We start from the raw sequence: 25653 nt of genomic DNA, 5'->3' as shown, positions 1-25653 counted from the left end.
CGGGCCCTACATGTACCTTGCCTGACGAAAATCCCTGATGCCCTGAACCACTGTTTCGTATCTGAGATGGGTTCTCGGGGGTGAAGCTCTGTTGCTTTTGGCCCTGAGTTGTCTTTGCCTCTGCAATTTATCCCTGTGAGAAAAACATGAGCCCTTCAAAGTGCATCGCCAGTCCAAGGAATCAATTAACCCCTTTCAGTTTGAGACTTTCAGTTGAACCTTCAAAAGACCAACATCTCCAGTCCAGTATCACTGAATGGTAATCGATTACCATGTCTTCAGCTGACCAATGATCTTCAGTTTGCAGTGGTTGGAGCTTACCTTTCACGTGTATCTTTTTCCCTTAGATAAATGGAAAATATAAGGACAATTCTCAAAGAGAAAAATCGGAGACAGAAGGGAAGAGTTTCATGTTTGCCAAGAAGTATATATCTGATAACTTTCATTAAGAACGCAAGGAGGAAAAAACTGGATGACGCTAATGTACAAATCCCAAAACAACTCTGATGAAAAGGTAATAACACGATAAACTAATTTACATCCTGCCAAACAAAGATATCGAAGCTAAAAGTTCCCCAACAGAAAAATCTTCACAGGAGGGGTGAGACCTAGAGATTGCGACGACAAGAATTTACTGTAAGAGCAAGAGATGATGAACAGAGATTAAAGAAAATGCAAGCGAGCTGCTATCAAGTTTAGGTATCACTATAAATCCCAACCATCCTTACGCCCATCAAATTCCCACTTTCGGCCAGCTATACTTCCATAGATCTCTGAAAATTTCAGGAGACAATTACTTCGTATCTTGTAATGCACATTTGTATTCCTGCTAATTGCAACCCCAGAGAATTTCGATGTGTCTATTGCCCATGCTGGTCTCACATACTCAACAGTCTGGGAGGAGCTTGCATTTGCATACAAGTAATTCAAAAGCACATCCTCACAGTTAAAGTATCTATCTACTAGTTCCCTTCCTGCCTTAGCTTCTTTGCTCCAGTACCTCTCAAAAGCTACTGTATGGTCCATGAAAGCTGCCCCCGTAAGAATCATGTTATAACCTTTATGATGTCGGGCATACTTCTCACCCCTATACTTCAATGGACTACCACTAATAAGTCGAGGATAGAAGCCAACAATTCGATCCGGGTGTTGACGCCATACATTGAATCCCCGTTCAATATCATCACAAGTCATCATGATATCATCATCAAGCTCAAGAACAGCTCGGGTTTTAAGCATTGGATCTCTCTTGAACCGATTGTTCAGTGAGTTTTGGTCTTCTACTCTGATCCGAACAGGCACTGCTGAGTCTAGATCACTTGATCTGGGAGGTCTGCCCTTGTTCCAAACCACAACAATCTCTTTAACTGAAGAACACCTTGAATAATGTTTCACATACATTTTCAAATTCCAGAGCCGCGCATCATAGGTCATCGTCAATAAAGTGAACTGAGAGTAGTGACCATTTAATGGATAAGCTTCTTCAGCATCATTGCCTCCATAGAAATATTTAACACCTGTGCACGTTAATGCAACTCCAACCACAATAGTTACAGCTAACACCAATTTTCCAGCCCAAGCATTAGGTTTTATTTTTCCTCGAACAGACAAGGGAACTCTGTTCAGTCGGCTGCAATACCGTCTCACCTTTGAAGAAAACAAATTTGACCTTTCCCGACCCAAGAGAGCATTATTTCTCTTCCCTGAGTAGTGAGCACACCAGCTGAGAGGAATAATGCACTTAACCGCTCCAAGTAGCACACCCAATACTACAGCAACAACAGTGACAGCTGCAAGTGAAGCCGAGCCAAGAATAAAGCGATGGACAGGATCTCCTGAAGGCACACGATCTCCATCCATGACAGCTATCCATTTACCAGAACTTAGATGCTGCACGTCTAGATGATGATAGCGTGCACCATTCCAAGCATTGCGTCCCTTATTGGGCTCTTCAAATCCCAGGGGAACTTCAACTTCTTTGTAATCATCCTTGGTAAGAACTTCAACCTTGAAGATACGAACTCGTCGCCCATATGTTTCACCACAGTCTTGACCAACACGATAAAGGTTTCCATCATACACAAATGGTCTGCCTCCATTTCTAGCTCCCACACTCTTGTCAACATTATAAATAGGGTTCTTCTTGTGTGGTTTCCAAGGACCAAGTGGTGAGCTACTATACCAAATTTCCAGCTGCCCATTCTTCCTGGTTCCAAAACCACTGTGATCTGAACCAAAAAGCCAATATATTCCAGCATGATTAATGATAAAAGAATCGACTAGGGGCTTTTTTATAAGAACCTTCTCCAGTGTCCACTGCAATGGAAAATTAAGTGCTCGATAAAGGCGAAGTTCCCCTTTCTGGCTGCTCTCAGGCATCATATATATCTGCAAGAAACAGTAATAAAGGAAACGATTCAAGCTGCATACCAACAGTAACAGCAGTTAGATTTTTTTTTTCTTTCCAGCTAATCAAATGGTTAATGATTACCCAGCTAGTTTTCCAAGTTAGTTTGCAAGTATTGGTTGGTCCAGTACTCATGTTATGTACAGGACCTCCAGGATAAACAGTTTACAAGTGACCAGTTGTAGGTGCATGATTGCTTGCAAAGAAATAGTTATCTTACTTGACCAAGGTAGTTGAACACATAGGGATAAGATAGATGCCAGTCCTCATCCAACGCAATGCCCAATTGTTGCCATGTCGCTCCCTTGTCCGTACTCTTTGCAACTGCAATATCTCCTTGCATGGTAATTGAATTCTTTGTTTCATAGAATAGGAAAAGCGTATCCCCCTGCTCAATTCAATATAAGTAGACATACAAGATTGATTTCAAGATAGGGAGCTACCATGATAAAAGAACTTCTGACACTTAACAGATTATTTCAAGAACAGCATGCTAGAAAGTAAAGAATTTGGTCTTGGGTGAAATACAAAGTTCTTAGACAGGCATGTGCATGTGTGTGCACACAGAAACACAGCCCGTACCATATGAGAGCACCTAACAGTGTTGGAGACTTGCAATTTGAATCCTGCAGTTTGATGCTTGAAATCAGACTGACCACAGCAAAATACATCTAAAGAGTTTTAAAATTTAAGCTAAAACTTTTGCTTTTAGTGGATTTCCTTGCAATTTTGCTTCAAAATGGAAAATAGCCCAAATAAAATAAAATAAAAAATAGTCAAAATCCCCTGCTTCATAAATACCCATACTTCAAGCTAAATTTACGATGCTAAAGGTATACAGTGATCTCATCCTTGCATGTAACAGTTAGAAAAATCTGAAGCAACAAAGCAGCTAAAGAGCACTGTAACTTCTCTCCAGAAAAAAAATCCCTGCACCCACTCCTCCCAAGAAAATAAATCATGTTGGTCCCAAATCACCTAGAAATATCTTAGATTTCAGCAGTAAATATTTTTGAAAATAAAACCACGAGATATACCATTAACTAATCTCCAGCATAAAACAATAACACTATGTTCACCATAAGTCATATCCACATGCAAGAAGCACCCATAAGGCAGAGATGGAACAATTATTAGGTATTGATACTGTTCACAAAATGCTTTCTAACCCAGAAAAGAGCTTTCTGCCTGCATCTGCAGATTTCTATAAAGGGCTTCCCCTGACCACAAAATTCATCTTTATCTATCCTCATCTTTTCTTACAAATGCTTATCCTCAGAGCTTTCATCAAGCCATTTAACTAGGATTTAGAAAACATGACACAATATAAAGATGAACGCTTGTACCAGAGTCTGGATTACAGCATTGAGCTCCCTATCTCTAACCATGGGGTTGCTTGAGATAACTAAAAAAACAGTAAACCCACAAGTTATTGGCCCTTAAGACATCAGAGCAGTGGCACAGGTTTGGTCTCTTTCACCAATTTGCAAAATGCATTAGTGACTTTTCTGTCACAGGCCCCTGACTATTTACATGCTCAATGACCAAATTGATAAGCATATTCATAACACACACACACACACACCCTCCTTGCATTTGCAGATTGGAGAAGCAATAACTTGCAGCTCTCATTCCAGACATGAAAACACCAAATGCCAGATAGAAAAGGACAAAGATAAGATTTAAATATAGTTTTCATTGGTACTATTGCCAAGTTCCTAAATGCAATAACTGAACATTTAGACATTCGATAAAAAAGCAAACAAAACAATAACAAAAGTTATACACACAAAACCAGAAGAGATTTCTGAAAAAGTATCAAAATGAATCCAGTTAATAAAATAATTACCTGAACATAAAGAAAAGGATCGGCAACAAAATTACTGGGGAAATTAGCATCAGAAAGCGAAGCACAAGTGACAACAGGGTTAGCAACCGGCCATGCCACACCCTCATCTCTCCATTCATTCATCTGTTGCCCATTTCCACCAATGAATCAGAATCACCGCAAGTTGATGATACAACTCAATATATGCATATGGAAGAAAAAAATAAAAAAATTCACCTTCATCCCACGAGCAAGAAATGAACAAAAAACAATTAAACTGAAAGAATTAAAAAATTATTCAAGAACAGTAAATAAACCAATAAATTCTAACATGAATGAGATAGAGTATAAAAGCAAAAAACTTGCAATTTCGAAACAGCCATTGATAAAAGAAAAAGAAAAAGGAAAAAGAAAAAGAAATACTTGACTGAAAAAAAAGCAACAAATCAAGACAACATGCAACTTGATGACATCCACTGGACGAAAAAGTAAGAAATTAGCCACCAAAACCCACTTTACAAAAGGCAAAGACTAGACCCTAACATCAACCAAAACCCCATAAACACAGGTGAAAAACAATCACAGTCATTCTCTGCTAATACATAAATGTGAACAAAACAGAAAAAAAAAACTTAAAAAATAAAAATAAAATAATGGTGTAAGGAAAAAAAAACTTACAGCTTCAATTGGTTTGAGAGAGAAAGGAGAATCACCGTAAAAAACACCAATAGACCAAGAACCCTCGTTGTCTTCTTGACAACCAAGTGAGTTTAACCCAACACCAACATTTGAGCTACGTGAATAAGGTTTACTAAACACGAGCCAACCATAAAACATACCAATAGATCCATACAAGACCAAACACCCCAAAAAGAACATAAAACCGGAGGAAAATACAAGAGAAACCAATCTTTGGTGCAACAAATTGTGATGATTTTGTTGCGGCTGCTGCTGCTGTTGATGATTCCCCCATTTCCATCTACACCAACACCTCAAGCTCATGTCACAACAGTTACAAGTTGTTGCTGTTGTTGTTCCATTGGAGCCATTCCCACCAGCCTCGTAAACACCCATAATTGAATGATTATTTGCAAGTTTAGGCAAACCCCAGGTGGAAAAATTGAAACTTTAGAATCATAACATTGGTTTTCTTCTTTAAATAAAAACTTGTGGCTTTGCAAGAGAAGGAAGTTACTTCAAAGGGCCCTTTTTATGGGGTTCTGTGGGGTCATGTTTTTCTTTTCTTTTCTTTTCTTTTCTTCTTTTTGGTTTTTATAATGTTGTTGTTTTAGACTTTTAGTGCTTTCGTTCTTGGGATTGTCGTGCGTGCACTTATTTTATAGAGAGAGAGAGAGAGAGCAGCTATTGGTGATGGCAGAAGTTTTTTTTTTGGTTTAGAACTTGGGGTGCGGAATTTGTGTTGTGTGCATGGAAAATGTAACAAAGGCTTCTTTATAGACAGTGTATATGTACATGTAGAGGAATAGGAGACTTTGTCGTCCTTCTAGAGAGTGGAAATTTCATGGGGTTCGTTCAGTGACATTAAAGGATATGCGTGGTTGCGAATTTTGGAGAGTTGAGTCCACTCGCGGCTTTTGGTGACAAGAGTGAGGGTTAAGATTTGACATGTGGAAAGTCATTGAGATATAAAAGGTGATTACTTCCTTGTAAGTTAAGGAAAAACTGTCACAACAGGGTAAAGGTTAAAACTTTATGAGACTAAAAAGAAATTCGTATGAATATTAAAAAAGAAATCTCTACTTTTTTAGCATTTTCTTGAAAAAGAAATTCCACGATGAGAGTAGAACTTGATCGAGATAATAGCTAGAATTTATATCAATATTAAAGCTTTTACCTTTGGTAAGAGTAGAGTATAAATTAATTAAAATTCAGTTTTTTATTTGGTATCTTTTTTATATTAAAAAAAAAAAACCGTGAATCAAAACTATATTCCTTCGTTGATGCACTCCAGAGCTTCCACGCTATCCGATTCCATAATAATCTGATTAAAAATCCATATCCAAAGCCAAAGGGAAGTCCTTGCCAGATTCCACTTGATTCGGCCATCGTCTTATTTAGCGGTGAAAACCAGAAACCCGGTTTCCAAAGGAATCCCGGATAATTAAGATCACCACGGCCTTATTTACCAGGTCACCCATGCCTGAGTCAGCCGCTTGATTTGGGAAATCCTCGACGTGAGCATGAAGTCGAGTTTTAATTTGAAAAAAAAAATAGATGAAGATACAATAGATTTCGGTTGATTTCATACGATAATTTATGATCTAGTTTATCCAATTTACGAAAAAAAATAGATTTCATGCGATACACCCAGCAGCTGCACTTGACAGTGAAGGGGCTGTTACTGGTTTTCCATGTTTTTCAGCATGAACAAACAATCCAAAGCTCAATCTCACTGGGCTTACTATTAACCACCAGCCGCATGTGAATTTGAATGACGAGATCTGAGAGTGTAAGGATAATATTGCATAAATGAATTTTTTTTTATTAATTTTGAATGTAAATTTTAATTCTCTCTACTCATCCTACAAGTTATATATGTAAATGATTTTTAATACTATAACTGCTTATATTTCTTATTTAGATTTTATAAAATGAGGGTAGAGAAAAATATATTTCTTATGTGAACTTTATTTATTTATTTTTCTTAGTGAGGGTAGAAATTTCATTTGATTGAAAACGAGGAAAGAGAATTCTTCAGCAATAGCGGTGTAAAAATATTTTTTAAAAATTAATTTTTAAATAAAATATACTTTTAAAAGTGGTTATTAATATAAATATTAAATAAAATCTTTATATACAGATAACCAAAACGGATTTGCATACCATATTAAAAACATCTAATAAATATATAATTAAAAAAAAACGCTTTACATTATTTTTCAGAAATCCACTAATAGCTCACTATCACTAATTAATCACCTGACGCCCATTTTTTCATATAAAAAACCGAAGGTTGATTGGTTAGCAAAAAATTACATGAGATTTTTATGACAGTAAAAGAAATTCTTGAAAAGGAAGGGAGAAAAGAAACAAAAATCTTGAACAAAGAAAAATACGCTACGAAAACACCACAAAATTAAACATCACATGTAGTAATAAAGATACTATGTATTAGGCACTTAAAGTCTAGCTCAGTAGTCAACAGATAAGGCTTTATCTTGCCCAATATCTCGAGTTTGATTTTTTATATATATGTCTGTCACTCTCGTGATGCTTTACTTGTTTGCTGGACTTGCAAGATATTTAATAGACCCGAGAAATAGTCGTGATACGCACAAGCTGGCCCGAACATCCCGGGTTATAAAAAAAAAAAATACTATGTATTATTAGGGAAGAAAATATATAAAAATGAAATAGAGGAAGAAAAAATACCATTGGATGTGAACTTAAATCGACGGGACCACAAAGTAGTAGTTTCAAACTTGAATGGCTGAGAGTCCATGGGATCAGTTTTTTTAATTGAAAAATACAGCTGGAGCACGTCCGTCCACCATTGTTCAAATTCAAATTTTCTTTTTTCTTCTGTCACAGTACTGTACAAATTGACCCTTCTTTACTTTTTGTTTAGATGGGCAGTCTTCTTTTGGCATCGTGTCATTGTGTGTGTGTGTGTGTGTAATATATATATATATATATATATATATATATATATATATATATATATATATATATTAAAAAAAATAAAAACCGAGGAGTGTACAGAGAAAATGTCACGACAAAGGGGCAGGCGGTTTCGGAGATTCTACGGACTTTTGCAGTCGCGGATATTAACCTGTTTATTGTTATGTTTTAAAAATATATTTATTTTTTTATTTTAAATTAATATTTTTTTATTTTTTATAAATTTTTAATATGCTGATATTAAAAATAATTTTAAAAAAATAAAAAATATTATTTTAATATATTTTTAAATAAAAACTATTTTAAAAAATAACTGTAAACAAATAATAAGTATTATTATGCTTTGAATGACACGTTTATCAGGTGGGCCCGAGAAGGACAGCGGGTGAGCTCAGCTACGCGTGGATTTGGTCGTGGTCTGATGTTTTGAAGTGCAGGTGCATGTTTGGATGACGATGAACATGTTTGGTAAGGAATTAAATTCGTAGCTGGAATTTTAGGGTTTAGAGTTATAGGGGTTTATGGCTGAATTTAACGTGGGGCCCACGGTGTTAATTAATTTGCGCTTCTAGAAAAAGGGAAGCAGCAAAGTTGATAAATACTCATTGCTGTGATTTTTTTCCCATTAAACATGCATAATTCGGTTTTATTTATGTACTCTACTCCAAAAAAATTGTGATCAATTAAGCTCTTGCAAATTAAAATTAAGTTTGAAAAATAAGTCCCAATCATCAGATTGATTGAGGAGCCAAAAACAAAGCCATGACACTTTGTTTTTGGTTCATTATCCAGCTCCCTGTACAGATATCAAAACAAAATTAATTAACAAAGTCGTAGAGCATGTTGTTTTCGCACCAGGTTATATTCGAGGAAGATCATACTAGTTAAGAACCCTAAACTATGTTCCTTGTCGCCTGGGGAAGTGCCTTTTGGCGCGGCCAATTTTGAATCCAGCCTCCTCTCCAGCTTTCGACCACCTGAGTTCTTGCTTTTTTTTTCCCTTTATTTATTATCCAGTTGGGTTCATTGGAAACGGCTTTTGATGTATAAAAAAATGGTGGGGTGGGGTGGGGTGGGGTGGGGTGGAGGATGCTAACTTTTCTTGCCCATCACTACTGTACTGGTTTGACTAGATCTCATGCTTTAAAGTTTTTCTTCCTGCTGGAAGTAAGAGATGAGATCAACAGCATTTTCTTTTAATAAGTCCGATCAGGAGATTTTTTTAATTTGAAAAATTGAATTGTGTAACAACTAAAGCGAGGAGTACGAAAGATTAAAGGAGTTAATTGTCTCCTTCCCAGTACCTAACTAGCTCCACCATTGCTGATAAAGGAGAGGACGTTTCTGAACTAACATTAATTGGTACTTACGAAGAGATTAAAGAGAGAAATTTCCCAGAAATTTACTCTGTCAAATGTAGTTCAGAAGCTTGAAAGAGCCGGTGGACGTTTCAAGACTACGGTGGGGGCGTGAGCCAATCTGTTCGCATCTAGTGAAGGAAGATACAAAAGGTCCTCCCTCCTTCACTGTCGCGGGCGATTATGTGAAAGATAATATTTGGATTTAGGGTTATTGGCATATCCAGTTGACGAGCCATCAAAACATTTGTACGTAGGTCCCACCTCTACAAAACTACAACGTGTTGCGCATGGGATGCGGTAATTAGACGACGTGCTGATACGTGCTGAGTGATTCTCCAAGTGTTTTTTAAGTTTCGCATGAGTTGAAGAGATATAAAATTAGTTATTCATACTTTTTTTATATATAAAAAAAATAAAAATTTAATGGGTTAATTTGATAATTAAGAAAACATTTTTTTTATTTTATAGATTCTAATATTATGAGGATTTAGTCTATTAATTAACATGTAAGATTATCTGGTAATATATTTTTTATGTATAAATAAAGGTTTTGAATGAATGAAATAAACAGCTCAAATAATCAGATTATAAGTAAAAAAAATCCTCAATTAATCAAACATCACCAGTAAAAATAACAAATCTAACATAATTAACCAATTTTCATAACACACCTCGGCAATACATGTAAAAAAAAAGTATTTAGAAATAATTTGAAATAATATATTTTTTATTTTTTAAAATTTATTTTTGACACAAACATGTTAAAATAATTAAAATAATAATAAATATTTTTTTAAAAAAATAAAACACAAAAACAACCAACTATCGACATCTTTCCCCTCAAAGAAATGAACGATAAATAAATAAACAAAGTATATCTCAAATGAATAAATAAATAAAAGAAATCTATAAAGGTACCAGCTTTTAGGTATTGAAATATTTTAATCAGCCAATGAAGTATTCTGGATGTGATGGATATTGGATAAGACCGGGAGTGACCTATCTTTCAAGTATTAAATTATTTAATTAAATGATAGAAAAATCATAAATCTAATCACATTCATACAAAAGGCTATTAAATTTATTATAATATAGGCAGGGGCGGAATTAATGGGCTGGCAGGTACCGGGCCCCACAATTTTTTTTATTTCCAGCTTTTTCTTTAACAAATTAGGTTTTTAACTCTAAAAAAAACTTACAAAATCCCCCCTCCCCCCTAAAACTTTATTTCGAACTAAAATTCATAGTTTATGGTGTCATAAAATAATTATAATCAATAAATAATGTGTACAGCTAATCTCCCAATCACCAAATTAAAGAGGCAATTTAATTTAATCCTAGTGGATTATTCTCTCCATGATTGCCACAGTGGCATCTCATCCCTTCGTGTTCGCAACAACGCTACAGAGCAAAAGTCAGCGGACAATATATATACATCTAAAAAAATAATTAATCATGTTAAATCAAAATAATAATTTAAAGAACCATAACTTTTTAATTTGATGATTAAATCATGCTAAAAATTTTACAATAATTTTTTAAATTTATTTTTCTTATAGTAGCATTGGATATTTACTTCAATCCTTTGATATTTGGATTTTGAAAATATTCCTCTAAGACTCTAGTTTTAACAATTTTTATGATTTTTCTTATTATTTTTTTAATTTTATATTTATTTCTTTTGTAATTTCATATTTTTATTTTGTTTCCTAGTTGAGGTAAGATTTTTAGTTTATTTAATCTTTGTAAACTTTTTGAAAAATTATTATTCGTGAGAAGATAAAACCTGCGAACTTGGAGTTCATATCGGTAATTTCTTTCACTCGATAAAATTCTTAAGTTTTTTTTTTTATTTGTTGTTATTTTAAGCTTATGCTACATCACAACCTATCTTTGTATTTTTAGAGGAAATTATAATATTTTCAAAAATATTTTTTCTTTATCTTTTAATATCTATCTATTTCTTATGAATTAAAAAATAATAAAGATACTCGTAATTCTATGATAAGCATAAGAAAATACCACCCAAAAAAAAACCCTCCCAAGACTAGCACGCGCAAGACATTGCATTGAGCCATCAACTTGAATTCTAGATGATTTATGAGAGGTTTAACTATTGAATGGAACTGGCTCCGGCCTCTCGAATCATCATGCCGAGGTTTCCAAGAAAAACAAAAAAAGGTTAGGTAGGGGAGGTCTCTTTGAGGGCGGGGCCTGCCTGGGGAACCATAAATTAATCCTGTTGGATCATGGATGGAAGACCTTATACCTCTTCAAAGTTGGAACAATCATATGCCAAACGTAAGAATTTTGACTTGTTAAGGGGGAAGAAAAGAAGACAACTTATCCTCTTGAAGGGGTTTAGACAAATCTTTTCTAAATTAATATTGTCAGAATAATAAATCATTATTTCTTAGAGTATACCTTGAAACATTCCTCTGAAAATGAATCTTCTAGTTGTGAATTAAACTTATGTTCCAGATCTTTGCTGCAAACAAATTTATTTAAAGTACTTTTTTTTTATTCTATATAAAGCATACTCCGTGGGATGTTTGAATTCAGAGTGCATTCGGCAGGCTTGGATTTTAAATGCTGATCATATACAATTTTGACTGGAAGTTTCACTTGTTCTGGGCCAAGAAAAGCAAAGTTCAAGGTTGGAGGCATCTTGAACATTCCATGGAGAACTATAAATTAGTAAAGGAATCGGGCGTGTGGGGTTTCTGTATTGGGAAAACAGGTGCCAAATAGAAATTAATCTAAAATTAGGCGAGACATGGAATTGTCGAGAGACGTGTGGAGGCGGGAAGAAAATAAAAGGAAAACGAATAAACAATAACGAAACTTCTTAGGAAGATTTTCTTTAAAGAAATTATAAATTTTTTTATTTGAAGCTATTATATAAGAAATTTATTCTTTTTTATATATACAACATCAAGATGAGGCATATATATTAATAAGTAATAATATTATAATAATATTTTGTTGTCATTTGCCACATGGCACTTGGACAGTCCTAGCACCACGTCGTGTTAGAATTACCATAGCTAATCGGGCCTTTTTCTAGACCCAAGCGTCAAGTAACGCTTGAGTTTGCCTTGCGCATTGGAGCCATCCAAGCATCAAGTGGTGCTTGGGTCTGCCCTGACGCCACGAGGTGTTGGGGCTATCATAATCAATCAGGCCTTTGCCAAGACCCAAACGCCAGGAGGCGTCTGCCCATGCATTGAAGCCACCTGAGCGCCTGGGTCTTCCCCGCGCAAGGGCAGGGCCGTCCATGCGCCATATGGTGCTCAGGTCTGCCCCCACAGGGGCCGGACAACCCTAGTGTCAGGTGTCCTTGCGTGGGCAGCACCATTGCCAAGTGCTTATTTTCTATGGCTTGCAGCCCTGCCAAAACTTGAATCGACTATTTTCTTACTGATTATCATTTCAATGTCAAATGCATCTCATCAAAAAGACAACCTCACTTATCTCCGTCGCTCTTGTAACTCTTTGTATCAAGGATTGAGTTGTCATTACACTACTGCAATCCGTAATACTTAATGTTTATGTAAACAATAATAGGAGCACTGACTACATTTAGTATATTATGTAATATACAATTTTGACTGGAATTCAGGTGAATTTTCACTTGTTCTGGGCCAAGAAAAGCAAAGTTCAAGGTTGGAGGCATCTTGAACATTCCATGGAGAAGGAGAGCTATAAATTAGTAAAGGAATCGGGCGTGTGGGGTTTCTGTATTGGAAAAACATTTGCCAATTAGAAATTAATCTAAAATTAGGAGAGACATGGAATTGTCGAGAGACGTGTGGAGGCGGGAAGAAAATAAAAGGAAAACGAAAAAACAATAACGAAACTTCTTAGGAAGATTTTCTTTAAAGAAATTATAAATTTTTTAATTTAAAGCTATTATATAATAAATTTATTCTTTTTTATATATACAACATCAATATGAGACATATATATTAATAAGTAATAATATTATAATAATATTTTGTTACCCTTTGCCACGTGATGCTTAGACAGCCCTAGCACCACGTTGTGTTAGAATTGCCATAGCTAATTTGGCCTTTTCCTAGACCCAAGCGTCAAGTAGCGCTTGGGTTTGCCTTGCGCATTGGAGCCGCCCAAGCTTCACGTGGCGCTTGGGTCTGCCCTAACGTCACGAGGTGTTGGGGCTATCATAGTCAATCGGGCCTTTGCCAAGACCCAAACGCCAGGTGGCGCCTGCCCATGCATTGAAGCTAGGGGTGTTCACGGTTCGGTTCGGTTCGGTTTAGACTTAAAAAATCAACCGAACCGAATTATAGTAATTTTATAAAATATTAACCGAACCGGACCGAAAACCGGTTCAAACCGAACCGATCCGGTTCGGTTAAATCCGATTTTTTTGGCAAAAAACCGGGAAACCTAATCCCATTTGTTTTGGATTTTTTAAAAGCTTACATTAAATTGAGCTTTTACAGCTTTGAATTCACATATTGTTGCCATAACTTGATGTAATGAAGAAGCCCATATATGATGAAAAAATGCCTTGCCAACTTGAGAATTACAAAACTATTACAGATTAGCAACACAGTTGTAGGTTTTAAGAATATCATTAGAAGCACTTAACAAGGAGTCTTGCTTGTAGATGACATTTTTTTCAAACCTGGGTATAGGATCCATCCCAACTGCCTTCCAGTTAAGCATTACATCTTGTATAAATTGCCAGCCACTGAAGAATACCCCACCAAATATAGATAAAACCGAAGAGAAATTGTAAATAAATAATTCTCACAACATCCATTACAGTAATCACAACATGAGCATATTATGGCAAATCAACAACCTTGTAAATAAATATAGGAAATGAATATATAATAGATCTACAGAAATCAGAAAAAAAGTAAAAAGGAACAAAAAAAATAAGAGATAAAGATTGAAGAGAGAGGGGCTCTAGAGCTGCTATTTGGTTATTAATCCATGAGCTTAGTCGGCTATACTTAAAGAAAAGAACAAAAAGATGGAGAGATAAGAGATACGGATGGTTCGTTCACCAGATCTACTTTGGGGGAGGAGGGGGGGTTGTGCTTAAAGCCTTAAAGAAAGGTTGAGAGAGAAGAGAGATGAAGACGTTGGGTGGGGAGGGGGGGCTGTGAGAAAGGTTGAGAGATGAAGATGAAGATGGGGGCTGTGTTGAGATGAAGATGAAGAAACATGGGTGGTGGCTAGGGTTTACAAAGTATCTGGCGGAGAGTAAATCGGAGAGAAGAGAGGGATGTGGCACAACTTTTTCTATTTATACTAGCCTAGTCTAGGGATCTTTTTTTGAACCGGTCCGATTCGGTCCGGCTAACCCGGTTTCTGCACTACAAAACCGAAAACCGAACCGAACCGGGGTTTTTTCTACATAATCTAATCGGTTTAATCGGTTTTATTTTTCAGTTTGGTTTTTTCGGTTAATTTTTTGTCGGTTTTATCGGTTTACTCGGTTTATCGGTTTTTTTGAACACCCCTAATTGAAGCCACCTGAGCGCCTGGGTCTTCCCCGCGCAAGGGCAGGGCCGCCCATGCGCCATGTGGTGCTCAGGTCTGCCCCCACAGGGGCCAGACAACCCTAGTGTCAGGTGTCCTTGCGTGGGCAACACCACTGCCAAGTGCCCATTTTCTATGGCTTGCAGCCCTGCCAAAACTTGAGTCGACTATTTTCTTACTGATTATCATTTCAATGCCAAATGCACCTCATCAAAAAGACAACCTCACTCATCCCCATCGCTCTTGTAACTCTTTATATCAAGGATTGAGTTGTCATTACACTGCTGCAATCTGTAATACTTAATGTTTATGTAAATAATAATAGGAGCATTGACTACTTTTAGTATATTATGTAATATACAATTTTGACTGGAATTCAGGTGAATTTTCACTTGTTCTGGGCCAAGAAAAGCAAAGTTCAAGGTTGGAGGCATCTTGAACATTCCATGGAGAAGGAGAGCTATAAATTAGTAAAGGAATCGGGCGTGTGGGGTTTCTGTATTGGAAAAACAGTTGCCAATTAGAAATTAATCTAAAATTAGGAGAGACATGGAATTGTCGAGAGACGTGTGGAAGCGGGAAGAAAATAAAAGGAAAAGGAAAAAACAATAACGAAACTTATTAGGAAGATTTTCTTTAAAGAAATTATAAATTTTTTATTTGAAGCTATTATATAAGAAATTTATTCTTTTTTATATATACAAGATCGATGTGAGATGTATATTAATATTGTTTTTAAACAAAATTCGAAACTTCTCAGGAAGATTTTTTTTAATTTTTGTAAATTTTAATTTGAAGGTATTATATTAGGGAATTTATTCTCTTAAATATATAAGATGGATGTGAATATATACTATTAATTATTTTAAAATGAAATTTAATTTGAATTAACGTATAATTAAACTAATTTAAAGAGCCCTTCCTTCTTATATCGGAGACAGAACCCTTTGTCTCCAGCTAGTCGCTATCCCTGGATGAAGGATCGGTGTTGTATTTTGCTCTCTACAATATAAAGATTCATTCACAACTTTCTCGACGCAAAATGATTTATAGAGCCGACCGCATGCAGTCAAAGCTTTGATTGTTATTATTGTCATGTGATGAATTATCCAAACACTATCTCTATGGAGGGCAATGGCGGCATGCATGCTTCTAGAGTCCCTTCAAAATTCAATCAACCAGAACTTATTTGGAAATGTTACTTAATTCGTGTTTTTTAAAATTTAAATTTTTTTATTAAATTTTTTTATATATGTTTTTAAATTGTTTTGATGTACTAATTTAAAAAAATAAAAAATATATAATTTTAATTCATTTCTAAAAAAAAATATTTCACACTACAAAAATGATGAATGATATTGTAATTGTAATTGAATATAATGCAGGAAATAAAAATGATATGGTTATAATTTAAAATATTTTTTATTTAAAAATATATTAAAATAATAATTTTTTTTATTTTTAAAAATTATTTTTAAAATTACCGTATCAAAATTATTTCAAAATATGACTGAAACGGCTACAAATATTGTTAGAGGCACTGTTAAAGAGGGTTTAAGTAATCGTATGCAGGGACAGAGCCTCCTCGGACTAGTTTTTACTCTAAGATTTTAAATTAAAAAAAAAATATTAAAACTTTTTTTTACGGGTCTCCTGCCAGCCTCCTCGGCTCCGTCCCTGGAGTCACATGATCCTAATTGACTGGACTTCTTGACGACTGATAAAGAAATGAATGAAATTGTTTCTTTTGCTTATTTTGGGCATCACCAGCACCTTTTCTGGTCACGAGGTTGAGTAGACGTCAACTGCCGAATTTTCTTTTGCTTCCCTCGATAGCCAATGCTAAGCGCTAAGAATGGATTTTGCTTGGCAGCTCACCGACGGTCATTTACTGGCTGCTTTAGCAATAAATATACATAAAAGGTATTTTACAACGTTTAGGTCGTCAAAAGTAATTCTTTTAATTAGAGCTATGACTGAACATATATGCTCGCCGGCGGTCGGTCAAAATTAGGATTTAAAGCATCTCCATATATAATTGCCCCATCAAAAACCAGGTGGTTGCACGACTATGAAATGGAGGTAGTCTATCTTGGATAATTTAAAAGAAATACGAAGTGGAGCTAGTCTTTATATATATATATAACGACTGTCACTATGACATTTATAACCTAAATATTTCCTTGTCTTGTAGATAGATATTGATGGTTTTTGGCTGCCCTATCTAGGCCGTATGGAACTTGAATATGGATAGTTAATTATTTTTCATAGTTAATTGCCTTTGTTAAAGTCAACATAGAATTTAATTAATAGGTTTTGGATTATTTTTAAATTTCAGTGGTTTTGAATCAAAATATTGTTTATTCATGATGTGGGTTTATTATATGCTAAAATATATGATATTATAGTACAGTTCTTCTTTATATCACCAGAAATGCTATTATCACCATGTAGAACCCCCCCTAATGCTCTCTGCCCAGGTAAAATCGAGTAAAATCCTATTCCACTCTGTACCGGTTTGTCCTCCGGTAATTCAAGAACAAGAAGAAGAAGAAGTCGTCAGTTGTATACAACCAAGTTCAGAAGATCATCTGAATCCCTAACAGGGAAAAGAAATCACAAATTTATTTGTATAGATTTTCTCTCTTTTCATGAATAGTTTTTCGTCCCATCTACTTGATGGGATGATTTTTTATTCTTAATTGTGTGTATATCTTATCCAGCACTATCTACCTGGAGCTCACTTAGTATTAGTATCGTATCAGTGATTGTTTTTTATATTTTTATTTGAAAATATATTAAGATGATTTTTTTTTAATTTTTTTTTAATATTAATACATTAAAAAAATATAATAATATCAAAAAAATTAATTTAATATTTAAAAAATTAATTTTTAAACAAAGATGTGTATCTCCACGACATATCAATAACAAAGTAATAATATTTCATGATCATATATATTTTTAAAAATATATTTGTACCGAAAATCATCAAATCTTCACGTGTATTTTAACATGGTATGTCAAAAACACAGAAGAAAACCCTATAAACCATCGAATTTAATGTTTTTAAGTACAAATATATTTTTAAAAAAACACCAACATCACATAGTTGATGTGATGCAATTGCCAAAGCACGTTCCAAATGGTCCTTCGAGCTTCTTTCGACCAATTCAGTCGGACTGCGCTCATTCGATACTCTTATTCCCTTCTTCCTGTGCGCAGATAGAGATATTGAAGAGGTAGCATTGGGCCAAGAGGCAATCAGAGCCGTCTCTCAAAATTGACAGCACTGGAATCACAATTAGAGGCTCAAATCTGATCAGTTGCAGCCTTGCAGGCCCATTTTCTAGACCAATAATACTGATTTGCTATATGCAGATCACATCCCAGTGTTGGACCCTGGGGCAAGAGGCATCTCTCAGGCTAAACATTTAGAAGCTCAGATTCAAACTAGTATCTAGACCAGTTAACAGACAAGCAGCAAATTATTGTCTTCCAGAGAGATTATTTTCGGTTTTGGGTAAAAAAACTGACCAAACTAAAATTTATATTTTTTAAAATTATGAATTGAATCAACCAACCAGTTCAAATCAACTAATTTCATTTGTTTTTTTTATTTAAAAACCAGTTAGATACATGCCTATTTAATTAGGTTTTTTTGGGCCTTTTTATAATGCATCTGAGTTTTTCTAAGCTTATAATTTTGAGTTTTATTTCATGATGTACCTAAAGTGTTTCTTGATAACGGACCAACAAAGGCAATAAGTACGTTGTCATCTACTGTCGGCAGGGACTCCACAATATTCTACGTTGTCATCCCCACCACGCACCATAGCCATTGAGATCACCCCAGTTGGAGACTGGCCAGAAAACAAGGGCACATAAGATCAATGTCAGCATAATACAGAGGTCATCTTAGCAACTCCCTGCAAAGAATAAAAAAACAGCATAAGATGAGCTTTACTTGCTCAAACGATGAGGGGTAAAATTACAGCCACAAGAAAACAATGAGATAATGAAAGGATTTACTGTGGATCTCCTTCTCGAGTGACAGATTTAATGAGCCCTTCATTAGTAACCAAAGAGAAGCCATGTATAACCAGCCTCAAGCAATTCACGAGAGGTACCTCAGGAGCAAAGTAGCGAGCCTGTGTTGTTGTGCTATTCTAGGATCAAACATTATGAAAAGCTGAGGTACAGGCCGTTAAAACAAGAGAAACTCAAAATTCAAATCACAAGATAATACCAAGACTAAATTTTCTGGAGGTTTTTAAAGAATCCCTCTAAGGATTGGTGCCTGAAAATTGGCCAAAAAACAGCAAAATCAAATAAATCCCATCAAAGATTTATTCATACCTGAAAATTGGCCAACAAGCAGCAAAAAGCGAGCCTGAAATTATATGAGCTCATTTTCTGCTGAGACTTTGTTGAATCAGGTTTCGCTGAGTGACAGTATCAAAAGTCAGAACGAGACCGTAAGCTCCAGCTAGGAGTGAAGGATAAGAGTGCCATGATTCCTTTGTTTTTTATTTTTCCTGGTAAAAAGGGTAGGGGTGATTTTGCTTTTCAGGCATGGGAAGCCTAAAGGTACCTTTCTTAAGTTGATGCCATTATCATCTGCCCTCCACGAGGCCGTCCTGTGCGTAATCGAAAGGACAAGCCATTTATTCATCCTACTGTGGGAAAACTAACAGAACCTACAGAAAGCTGAAAGAGCAAATGCTAAGTAAGAGCCTATTACGCAAAGGGTTAAGAACCTCGAAAAATCCATATTCTACTGCGAATGTGTTTACTGACTGAAATAGGTATACAATTATCTTCAGTTCAGATGTATAATCAAGAAGAGAAAAGCTAGCTGCACTCCCATGCATGACAGGACAAAGAGCACAGCAGTAATCCACAGATACAGGTTGAAGTGAAACCTCTTCTTCTTAAGAGTATCAATCAAACTTCGCACGATAACATGTCGTATGATCCAAAGAGAGGAACATATAATAGCCCATGTTAACCCAAGTTTCGATGATACAAAATAATGCAACCACCAAAATTTCAGAATACTTTTCTAGTGATAATAAAAAATGATCTATTTTTAACTAATGATAAAGGTGTTCAAGAAACCAATCAACAAAGAAATAAAAACTGAAAAAAACAAATCAAGATAAAAAACTGAAAAAACCTATTTAAAAACCAGAAAAATTACTTGATGTAGTTCGGTTTTGATTTCAGGAAGCTGAAACTAATTGAACCATTTGACAAGACAAAAAAAAAACAAATAGAAACTTAACTTAATCCTAAAACATTTTTTCCCTTTGCAGTTTTGTTTCAACTGCACCTCCCCCTAGGGCCCCTACCCTCTTTCTTTCTCTCCTGTGATTCACAGCTAACCTAATTATGGGTGTCGTCGTCATTGTGAATTCAGCCTGGCTACATCACAAGTCCTCTTGAATTTTGTACAGACAAGTTACTCTCCCTTTCTTTGATAGCTGTTGATGCTGTTGTTACTAAAACCAGTTTGGTCTATTAATAACTTTAAACTAAATTTTCCTTAAATATGTATTAAAATAATAATTATATATTTTTTAAAATTCATTTTTAACTTATTTAAAGTAAATAATAAAAAAATTAAACCACAATACCAGACATAAGCCTTGACGTGTTTCCTCATCACAGGACAGGACATCTATTACTTGTCAAATCCTCATACCAGCAAAATGCGTGGCTTGCCTTTTCATTTCCAATCAAGAAACTTCGTCACTTGACTGACCATTCTTAAGAACCAGAAGCTGGAATTCGCTTTTATTTCTGGGATTTTTTTTCACTTTTTCTTTCTTGAAATGTTGTTTGAAACGGGAACTTCCAAGTTATATGCAATCTTTGTTTTCTTGCTGGTATCTTCTCCCTCTGCATTCCTTGTACTAGACCAAGTTATCTTCTCACTGTACTGGTGTAACTTTGTCTGAGGTCAAAGCAAAAAAACCAACCTTGACCGAACCAAACCAGTTTGGTTTGAACCAGTTTTTGGTTCAGTCTGGGTCAAATTTTTCAGAAATTACAACTCCCAGTTTGGTTTGGTTTTTGACCGTGACACCCCTAACTAATGGTATGACAAAATTTGGAGGAAGGGCAAAAAAAAAGTGGGGGAAACACAGTAGCTTGAGATGGGCTCTGAATGAGCAGCTAATAAAGTACAATCATGCCGTTGCTTTCTTACGGGCAAATCTTTGCAAAGCCGTAGGTAATGAAATTTCCTCACTGATTTTCTGCTTCTTAGCCACGTTTTCTTCCTCCATTTGTTTCTCCAAGAAAGGTCTCTTGGCTCTTTCAACAATCTTCTTTTTCTTTACCGCTATTTTGCTTGGCTTATTTTTCCCCTTTGTTTTCTTCCTAATGGCAGTTCCCTTTGCTGCTTCAACGACAGCTTCCATCTCCGCCTCCTTCTCCTTCTTTGTTGGTTTATCTTTCTTCTTTGCCGACTTCACTGTACCGATCTTTGAAGGGTCCAGCATGATGGTCTCGGGTGGGAGCTTGTCAAGAAGAGAGTGGATTTCCTTCTCTCTTCGTTGTTTAGATGTTTCAAATGGGTTTGCTAACCATGTGTCGAAGTTTGGTTCCCCTGAACCTGGGATAAGAATTGAAGACCATCCCATGGAGTGCCCTATACCTAGAACATCTTCATATGGTCGAAATGCCACTTTCCCTATCTGGTAACCTTTCACAATGGAATGTCCCATATATCTGCTATAGATCCGTGATCCTGAGAAATCTCCTAGAATCTGAACATACGATCCAGTTCCAGCAGCTAGTAAACCTTTTTGACTGAAGTCTAAGGTTTTTGCATGGCCTGGTATAATTTGGAGAACCTCGAATTTCCTCAAGTCCCAAATCTTAATTTTCTTTTCTTTTCCAGAAGTGGCCATGAGATTGCCATTAGGATGAAATGCCATTGCTGTGATAGGTCCAGGATGACACAGCATCTTGACAAGGGGAACCGCACTGGTGGGCTTCCACATGCTTACTGTACCACCTGAATGACCCAAAGCAACAACCCCGTTGAGAGGGTTGGCCAGCATCACATCAGTACGGCCTAAACCTGTCCGGAAATTGCTTATCATCTCACCCATTGTAACATCTTGGTATCGCAGCTGCCCAAATTTGTTTATTGACACCAAAAGAAAGTGGTTTTTCAAAAACTGAAGCCTTGTCACCGCACCATGTTCCTGTAAGCCACCAAAATAACGCAACTTAATCCCATACTTCTGTATTCATATAAACATTTGGCGTGGTGGAAAGTAACAAAGAATTAAACTTGAAATTTGCATCAAACATCAAGAAGTCTATAGCCATGCAGTACAATGAGCAATGAAATTCAAAGGAAACGTACTGTGTTGCAGGATGGAGAACAATCTTGTGACAGTGCAAAGACAGCCAATGCAAGCAAAATAAATTAGTTTAAGGACTGGTTTACAGAAAGTAGGCCTACTACTTTATAACTGAGAAGAAAAATCATTCGAGTTCATTTATACACAAGAAAGATACTGCAAACTTGTATTTTATAAGGTACCCAATAAATGAAAAGGTCTTGCTGCAGCTTAAAGCAATATAAAATTCATCAATAGACAATGCACTGACCTTTAAACAATGAAGTTCGACACCATCTCTGTTATAAATGTACGGGTACCTATCATAACTCGAAATTATTAGCTATAAAGAGCTACACAAAAAATTGACCAAAAGTATACTACAACGTTCACATTTGTTCAGGCAAGTAGTCACACTATATGTTCTTTTATCTATTTTCTGGGAAAAAGCCATACTTTTTCTGGGCAGCAGCAAAGAACAGCTCATTGTGCAAAAACACGATATCTCGCACTGTTTCTCTAACCTGAAAGAATAAAATTAATTAGTACATCAGTCTAATTTCCAGTAAAGGCCCGGTAAAGATAAATGCCAGTAAAAGATGCAAAGTAATGCTGGCATATAAATATCCATTTTGTCAATTTATATAAAAGGTCTCAACTAGAACCCAGTCGGATCAACCTGGCAACCCCAGGACATACCTGCATCTCTTTTATTAAGCTCATGTTCTTCATGTCAACAACCGCCAAGTGGCCCTTGCGACCAGCAGCTGCCATGTATCGACCACTTGAGGTGAAATCCAGAGTGTATGGACCAAAATCTGCACATTTCAGTGAAAAAAGGCCTCAGAAGTTTCCTCAGGCCATTAGCCAAAGGATTACATCCAGGCAAGAATATGACATAGCATTACAGTTAAAGAAAAAGTTTTCCTTTTTTTGAAGCAGACTTAATTAAGGAGGCAAAGATGTTTAAGAATTTAGAAACGTAATTTTGCACTCCTGGAATAAGCATAGTTTCAGGCTATTTTATAGTTGATGAGAAAGGCCTAGCACAACATAGATAAGAATATATGCAACGTTTTCCCAAAAAATATTTAGTAAAACAGATCCATGATGTTCAGCATTTCTCTCTGCTTGTTCTCTCAGGTAAATCAAAATTGATATGGGAAATGACAGACTCAAACCCAAACAACATGCATTGCTGAGTTATTCAAGAAGAGAACCTGGAAAATGGCTACAAAATTGTCTTTGTAAACATTCTGGCTAAAAAACATTTTGATTGCAAAAAACCCATTAGAAAGGAATCGCACAGCAGACAAGAACCTGGCAAGACTATATCATATTGATTCTTTGCGCTTGAGATATCAACTTCACGATTGATTGCGTCCTGTTTGATCCTCCACGTCTTCTCTATACCCTCAGCCTCCAGATAGCCTCCCTTGCTTGGCATAAGCCACTGATTAAAAAGAACACATGTTATAAAGTATTCAAATGAGTGAAATGCTTTGTATATTTTCTGCCAGAAAACAGTGGGAGGAACGACAAGCAAAATCTAGTAGACATGGAACTATACAAAATTAGTATTTCAGACCACACATAAATCAATTGAAAAAACAAAGATAGTCCCCATTAATATGTAACTCACAAAACATTACTCATGAAAGAGATTTTCCCTTTAATTTTTTTAGAACTAGAGAAGTGAAAAAAAAAAAACAAAGAAAAAAGGGAGAGGATTTGCTATTATCCACCTTTTCAGCCTTGGCAGCAGCTTTTGCAGATATTCCATATAAATCTTCCCTAACAGAAAGTTGACCCTTAAGCTTTTTGTCTTTTAAAACCTGCAGATAGAGAGGATTAAATCAAAATGCAATAAAAAAAACTCCTCCAAAGAAATAAAAGTTCTTCGACTGGAAATGTTGGACACCAATATCTGACCTCCAAATTAGCCCCTTCTCCTCTAAGATACTTCTTTACTTTCGTATCCAACTCGTGAGACAATTCCTGCAAACAAAAACTAGCCACTATCATTCCTATTGCCTTTAACAAACATGTGCAGCAAATAATGTTTATGATGATCATCAAGTAACAATAAAGTCGAATAATCACATTACAAACAACCTTTTTCTACATCCAAATCAAGGTCATTTCCTTGTAAATCAAAGAATCGAATTACCTGCTCAATAGGAGGTAAAATATTCTCAGGATCACCATTTTCTTGTTTCGCACCCATCTGGCCACTTAGAATTTATGTGCCTAAACTGCAGGATAAAGATAATTACCAGTAAAACCCCTCATTATTCATTAATCATGTATTTACCAAAATTGCCAAAAAAACCATCTAGCAAATTGCATGAATTCAAAATCAAACAAGCATACAAAGAACAAGCAAACCCATAATTTTCTACTTAATTGATCCAAAAAAAAATCCTCATTAAAACCTTCAATTTCAAAACTTCGGAAATTGAAAGCAAAAAAATTCACAGAATAAAAACTAAATAGATAAAACGCAGATGAGCTAAACAGCAGACACAACTAATTGGATGACTGTCGCAAATTTTCTCAAAACAAAAAAAAAAACAACCAAAGGGTACTCAAAAGTTAAACAATACTTGCCTAAGAAATAAACTTTATGCTGAATTTGCGCTAACTTCTTGTCAGACAAGAGTTGTACAACTTGTATAACACATCACACAAAACCCAAGTTTTGCAAGCAGGTATAAAACAAGACAAGAAACACACAAGTTATTGGCATAAGTTAACAGATGTCAGGGTTAGTTTTAATGCCTGTGTGTATTACTAATTACTGTCTTCTTTCAAGAGTAGCAGAGACAACTTGGAGTGGAGATGTTTTTAGGTTTTTTGGTAAAAGAAAGCAAATGAAAATCTCTTTATGGTTGAAGTTTAGTATTGTTTTCTTGCTGGAAACAAAGCTTACGAAAATTACAGTGTTTGTCTATGCCTGAGTCGATGCTTGATCTGCTGTGACGGAGGTTTTTAAGGGTTTTTGCACTGTTCAATTTGTAAGAACCAAAATAAAATAAGTTTGGGCTTTTCTTTGCTTTCTTGGGCCATTTATTGAGCTGTTTACTGTGCCCTGCTCTGGTTTGCTCATTGAGCCCAGCTTAAGATAAAATACTTTTATAAGCCTGCGAGCCCAGTAAAAAATCGAGATTTATTTATTTATTTATTTCATTGTAGTAATTTGTCTAGTTGCCGAGGTGTACGGTGAGGTATTTGAGGGTAATTTTATTGATGGTAAAGATGAAATTAAAAAATTATCGTGGGTTTGGTTGCAAGAAGAAAACTCTTTTTTTTGCCATAAAAATTTCATTGTTTTAAATAAAATTTAAAAAAATATATGAAATTGATATTTTATTCGAGTTTAGTCAAATTAATTTATTAAATTATTCAAATTTAAACTAAATCAATATCCAAACTATTTAAAAATAAAACTTCATCTTAAAAAGGCTTGATAATCAAAATATCATGATAAACTATTAAATTAGAACGAATTTAATAACTATAACTATAGTTAAA

At 35.4% G+C, this 25653-nt stretch overlaps 2 protein-coding genes and 1 pseudogene across 5 annotated transcripts; all 3 read right to left on the bottom strand.

The window, feature by feature from the left end:
- Positions 1-413: 413 nt before the first annotated feature.
- Positions 414-5657, bottom strand: LOC133705615 (glucosamine inositolphosphorylceramide transferase 1-like). 2 transcript variants are annotated; one of them, XM_062130911.1, is made up of 4 exons: positions 4914-5657; positions 4257-4379; positions 2628-2795; positions 414-2388 (listed from the first exon to the last, which is right to left on the bottom strand). In XM_062130911.1, the coding sequence occupies exons 1-4, from the start codon at positions 5307-5309 to the stop codon at positions 706-708; spliced, it is 2370 nt and encodes a 789-aa protein (XP_061986895.1). In that variant the 5' UTR covers positions 5310-5657; the 3' UTR covers positions 414-705. The 2 variants fall into 2 exon arrangements, with proteins under 2 accessions (XP_061986895.1, XP_061986896.1); XM_062130912.1 differs by lacking the exon at positions 4914-5657 and adding an exon at positions 4473-4886.
- A 12076-nt stretch (positions 5658-17733) lies between these two features.
- On the bottom strand, positions 17734-19284 carry LOC133705780 (probable phytol kinase 1, chloroplastic; annotated as a pseudogene).
- Positions 19285-20677: 1393 nt separating this feature from the next.
- LOC133704322 (probable U3 small nucleolar RNA-associated protein 7) lies at positions 20678-25137 on the bottom strand. Of its 3 annotated transcripts, none has more exons than XM_062129120.1 (9): positions 25061-25137; positions 24290-24374; positions 24052-24117; positions 23865-23954; positions 23440-23572; positions 22819-22937; positions 22576-22643; positions 22391-22439; positions 20678-21978 (listed from the first exon to the last, which is right to left on the bottom strand). In XM_062129120.1, exons 2-9 carry the CDS (start codon positions 24344-24346, stop codon positions 20953-20955), a joined length of 1608 nt encoding a protein of 535 aa, XP_061985104.1. In that variant the 5' UTR covers positions 24347-24374; positions 25061-25137; the 3' UTR covers positions 20678-20952. The 3 variants fall into 3 exon arrangements, with proteins under 3 accessions (XP_061985104.1, XP_061985102.1, XP_061985103.1); XM_062129118.1 differs by having other exon boundaries at positions 24730-25131; XM_062129119.1 differs by having other exon boundaries at positions 24901-25131.
- Positions 25138-25653: the final 516 nt, after the last annotated feature.

Source organism: Populus nigra, chromosome 10 (assembly GCF_951802175.1).
Source record: "Populus nigra chromosome 10, ddPopNigr1.1, whole genome shotgun sequence".
NCBI classification, from domain to species: domain Eukaryota; kingdom Viridiplantae; phylum Streptophyta; class Magnoliopsida; order Malpighiales; family Salicaceae; genus Populus; species Populus nigra.
This window is presented reverse-complemented; position numbering and strand designations above follow the sequence as displayed.

Coding starts and splice junctions, on each gene's coding strand:
- LOC133705615 (XM_062130911.1), bottom strand. CDS start 5,309: ATGGGTGTTTACGAGGCTGGTGGGAATGGCTCCAATGGAACAACAACA. Junction 2,796..4,256: donor ATCCTTTTCTTTATGTTCAG/GTAATTATTTTA, acceptor TGAATTGAGCAG/GGGGATACGCTTTTCCTATT. Junction 2,389..2,627: donor TGTTCAACTACCTTGGTCAA/GTAAGATAACTA, acceptor TGTTTCTTGCAG/ATATATATGATGCCTGAGAG.
- LOC133704322 (XM_062129120.1), bottom strand. CDS start 24,346: ATGGGTGCGAAACAAGAAAATGGTGATCCTGAGAATATTTTACCTCCT. Junction 23,573..23,864: donor CTGCTGCCAAGGCTGAAAAG/GTGGATAATAGC, acceptor CTTTTTAATCAG/TGGCTTATGCCAAGCAAGGG. Junction 22,644..22,818: donor GCTTAATAAAAGAGATGCAG/GTATGTCCTGGG, acceptor TTATTCTTTCAG/GTTAGAGAAACAGTGCGAGA.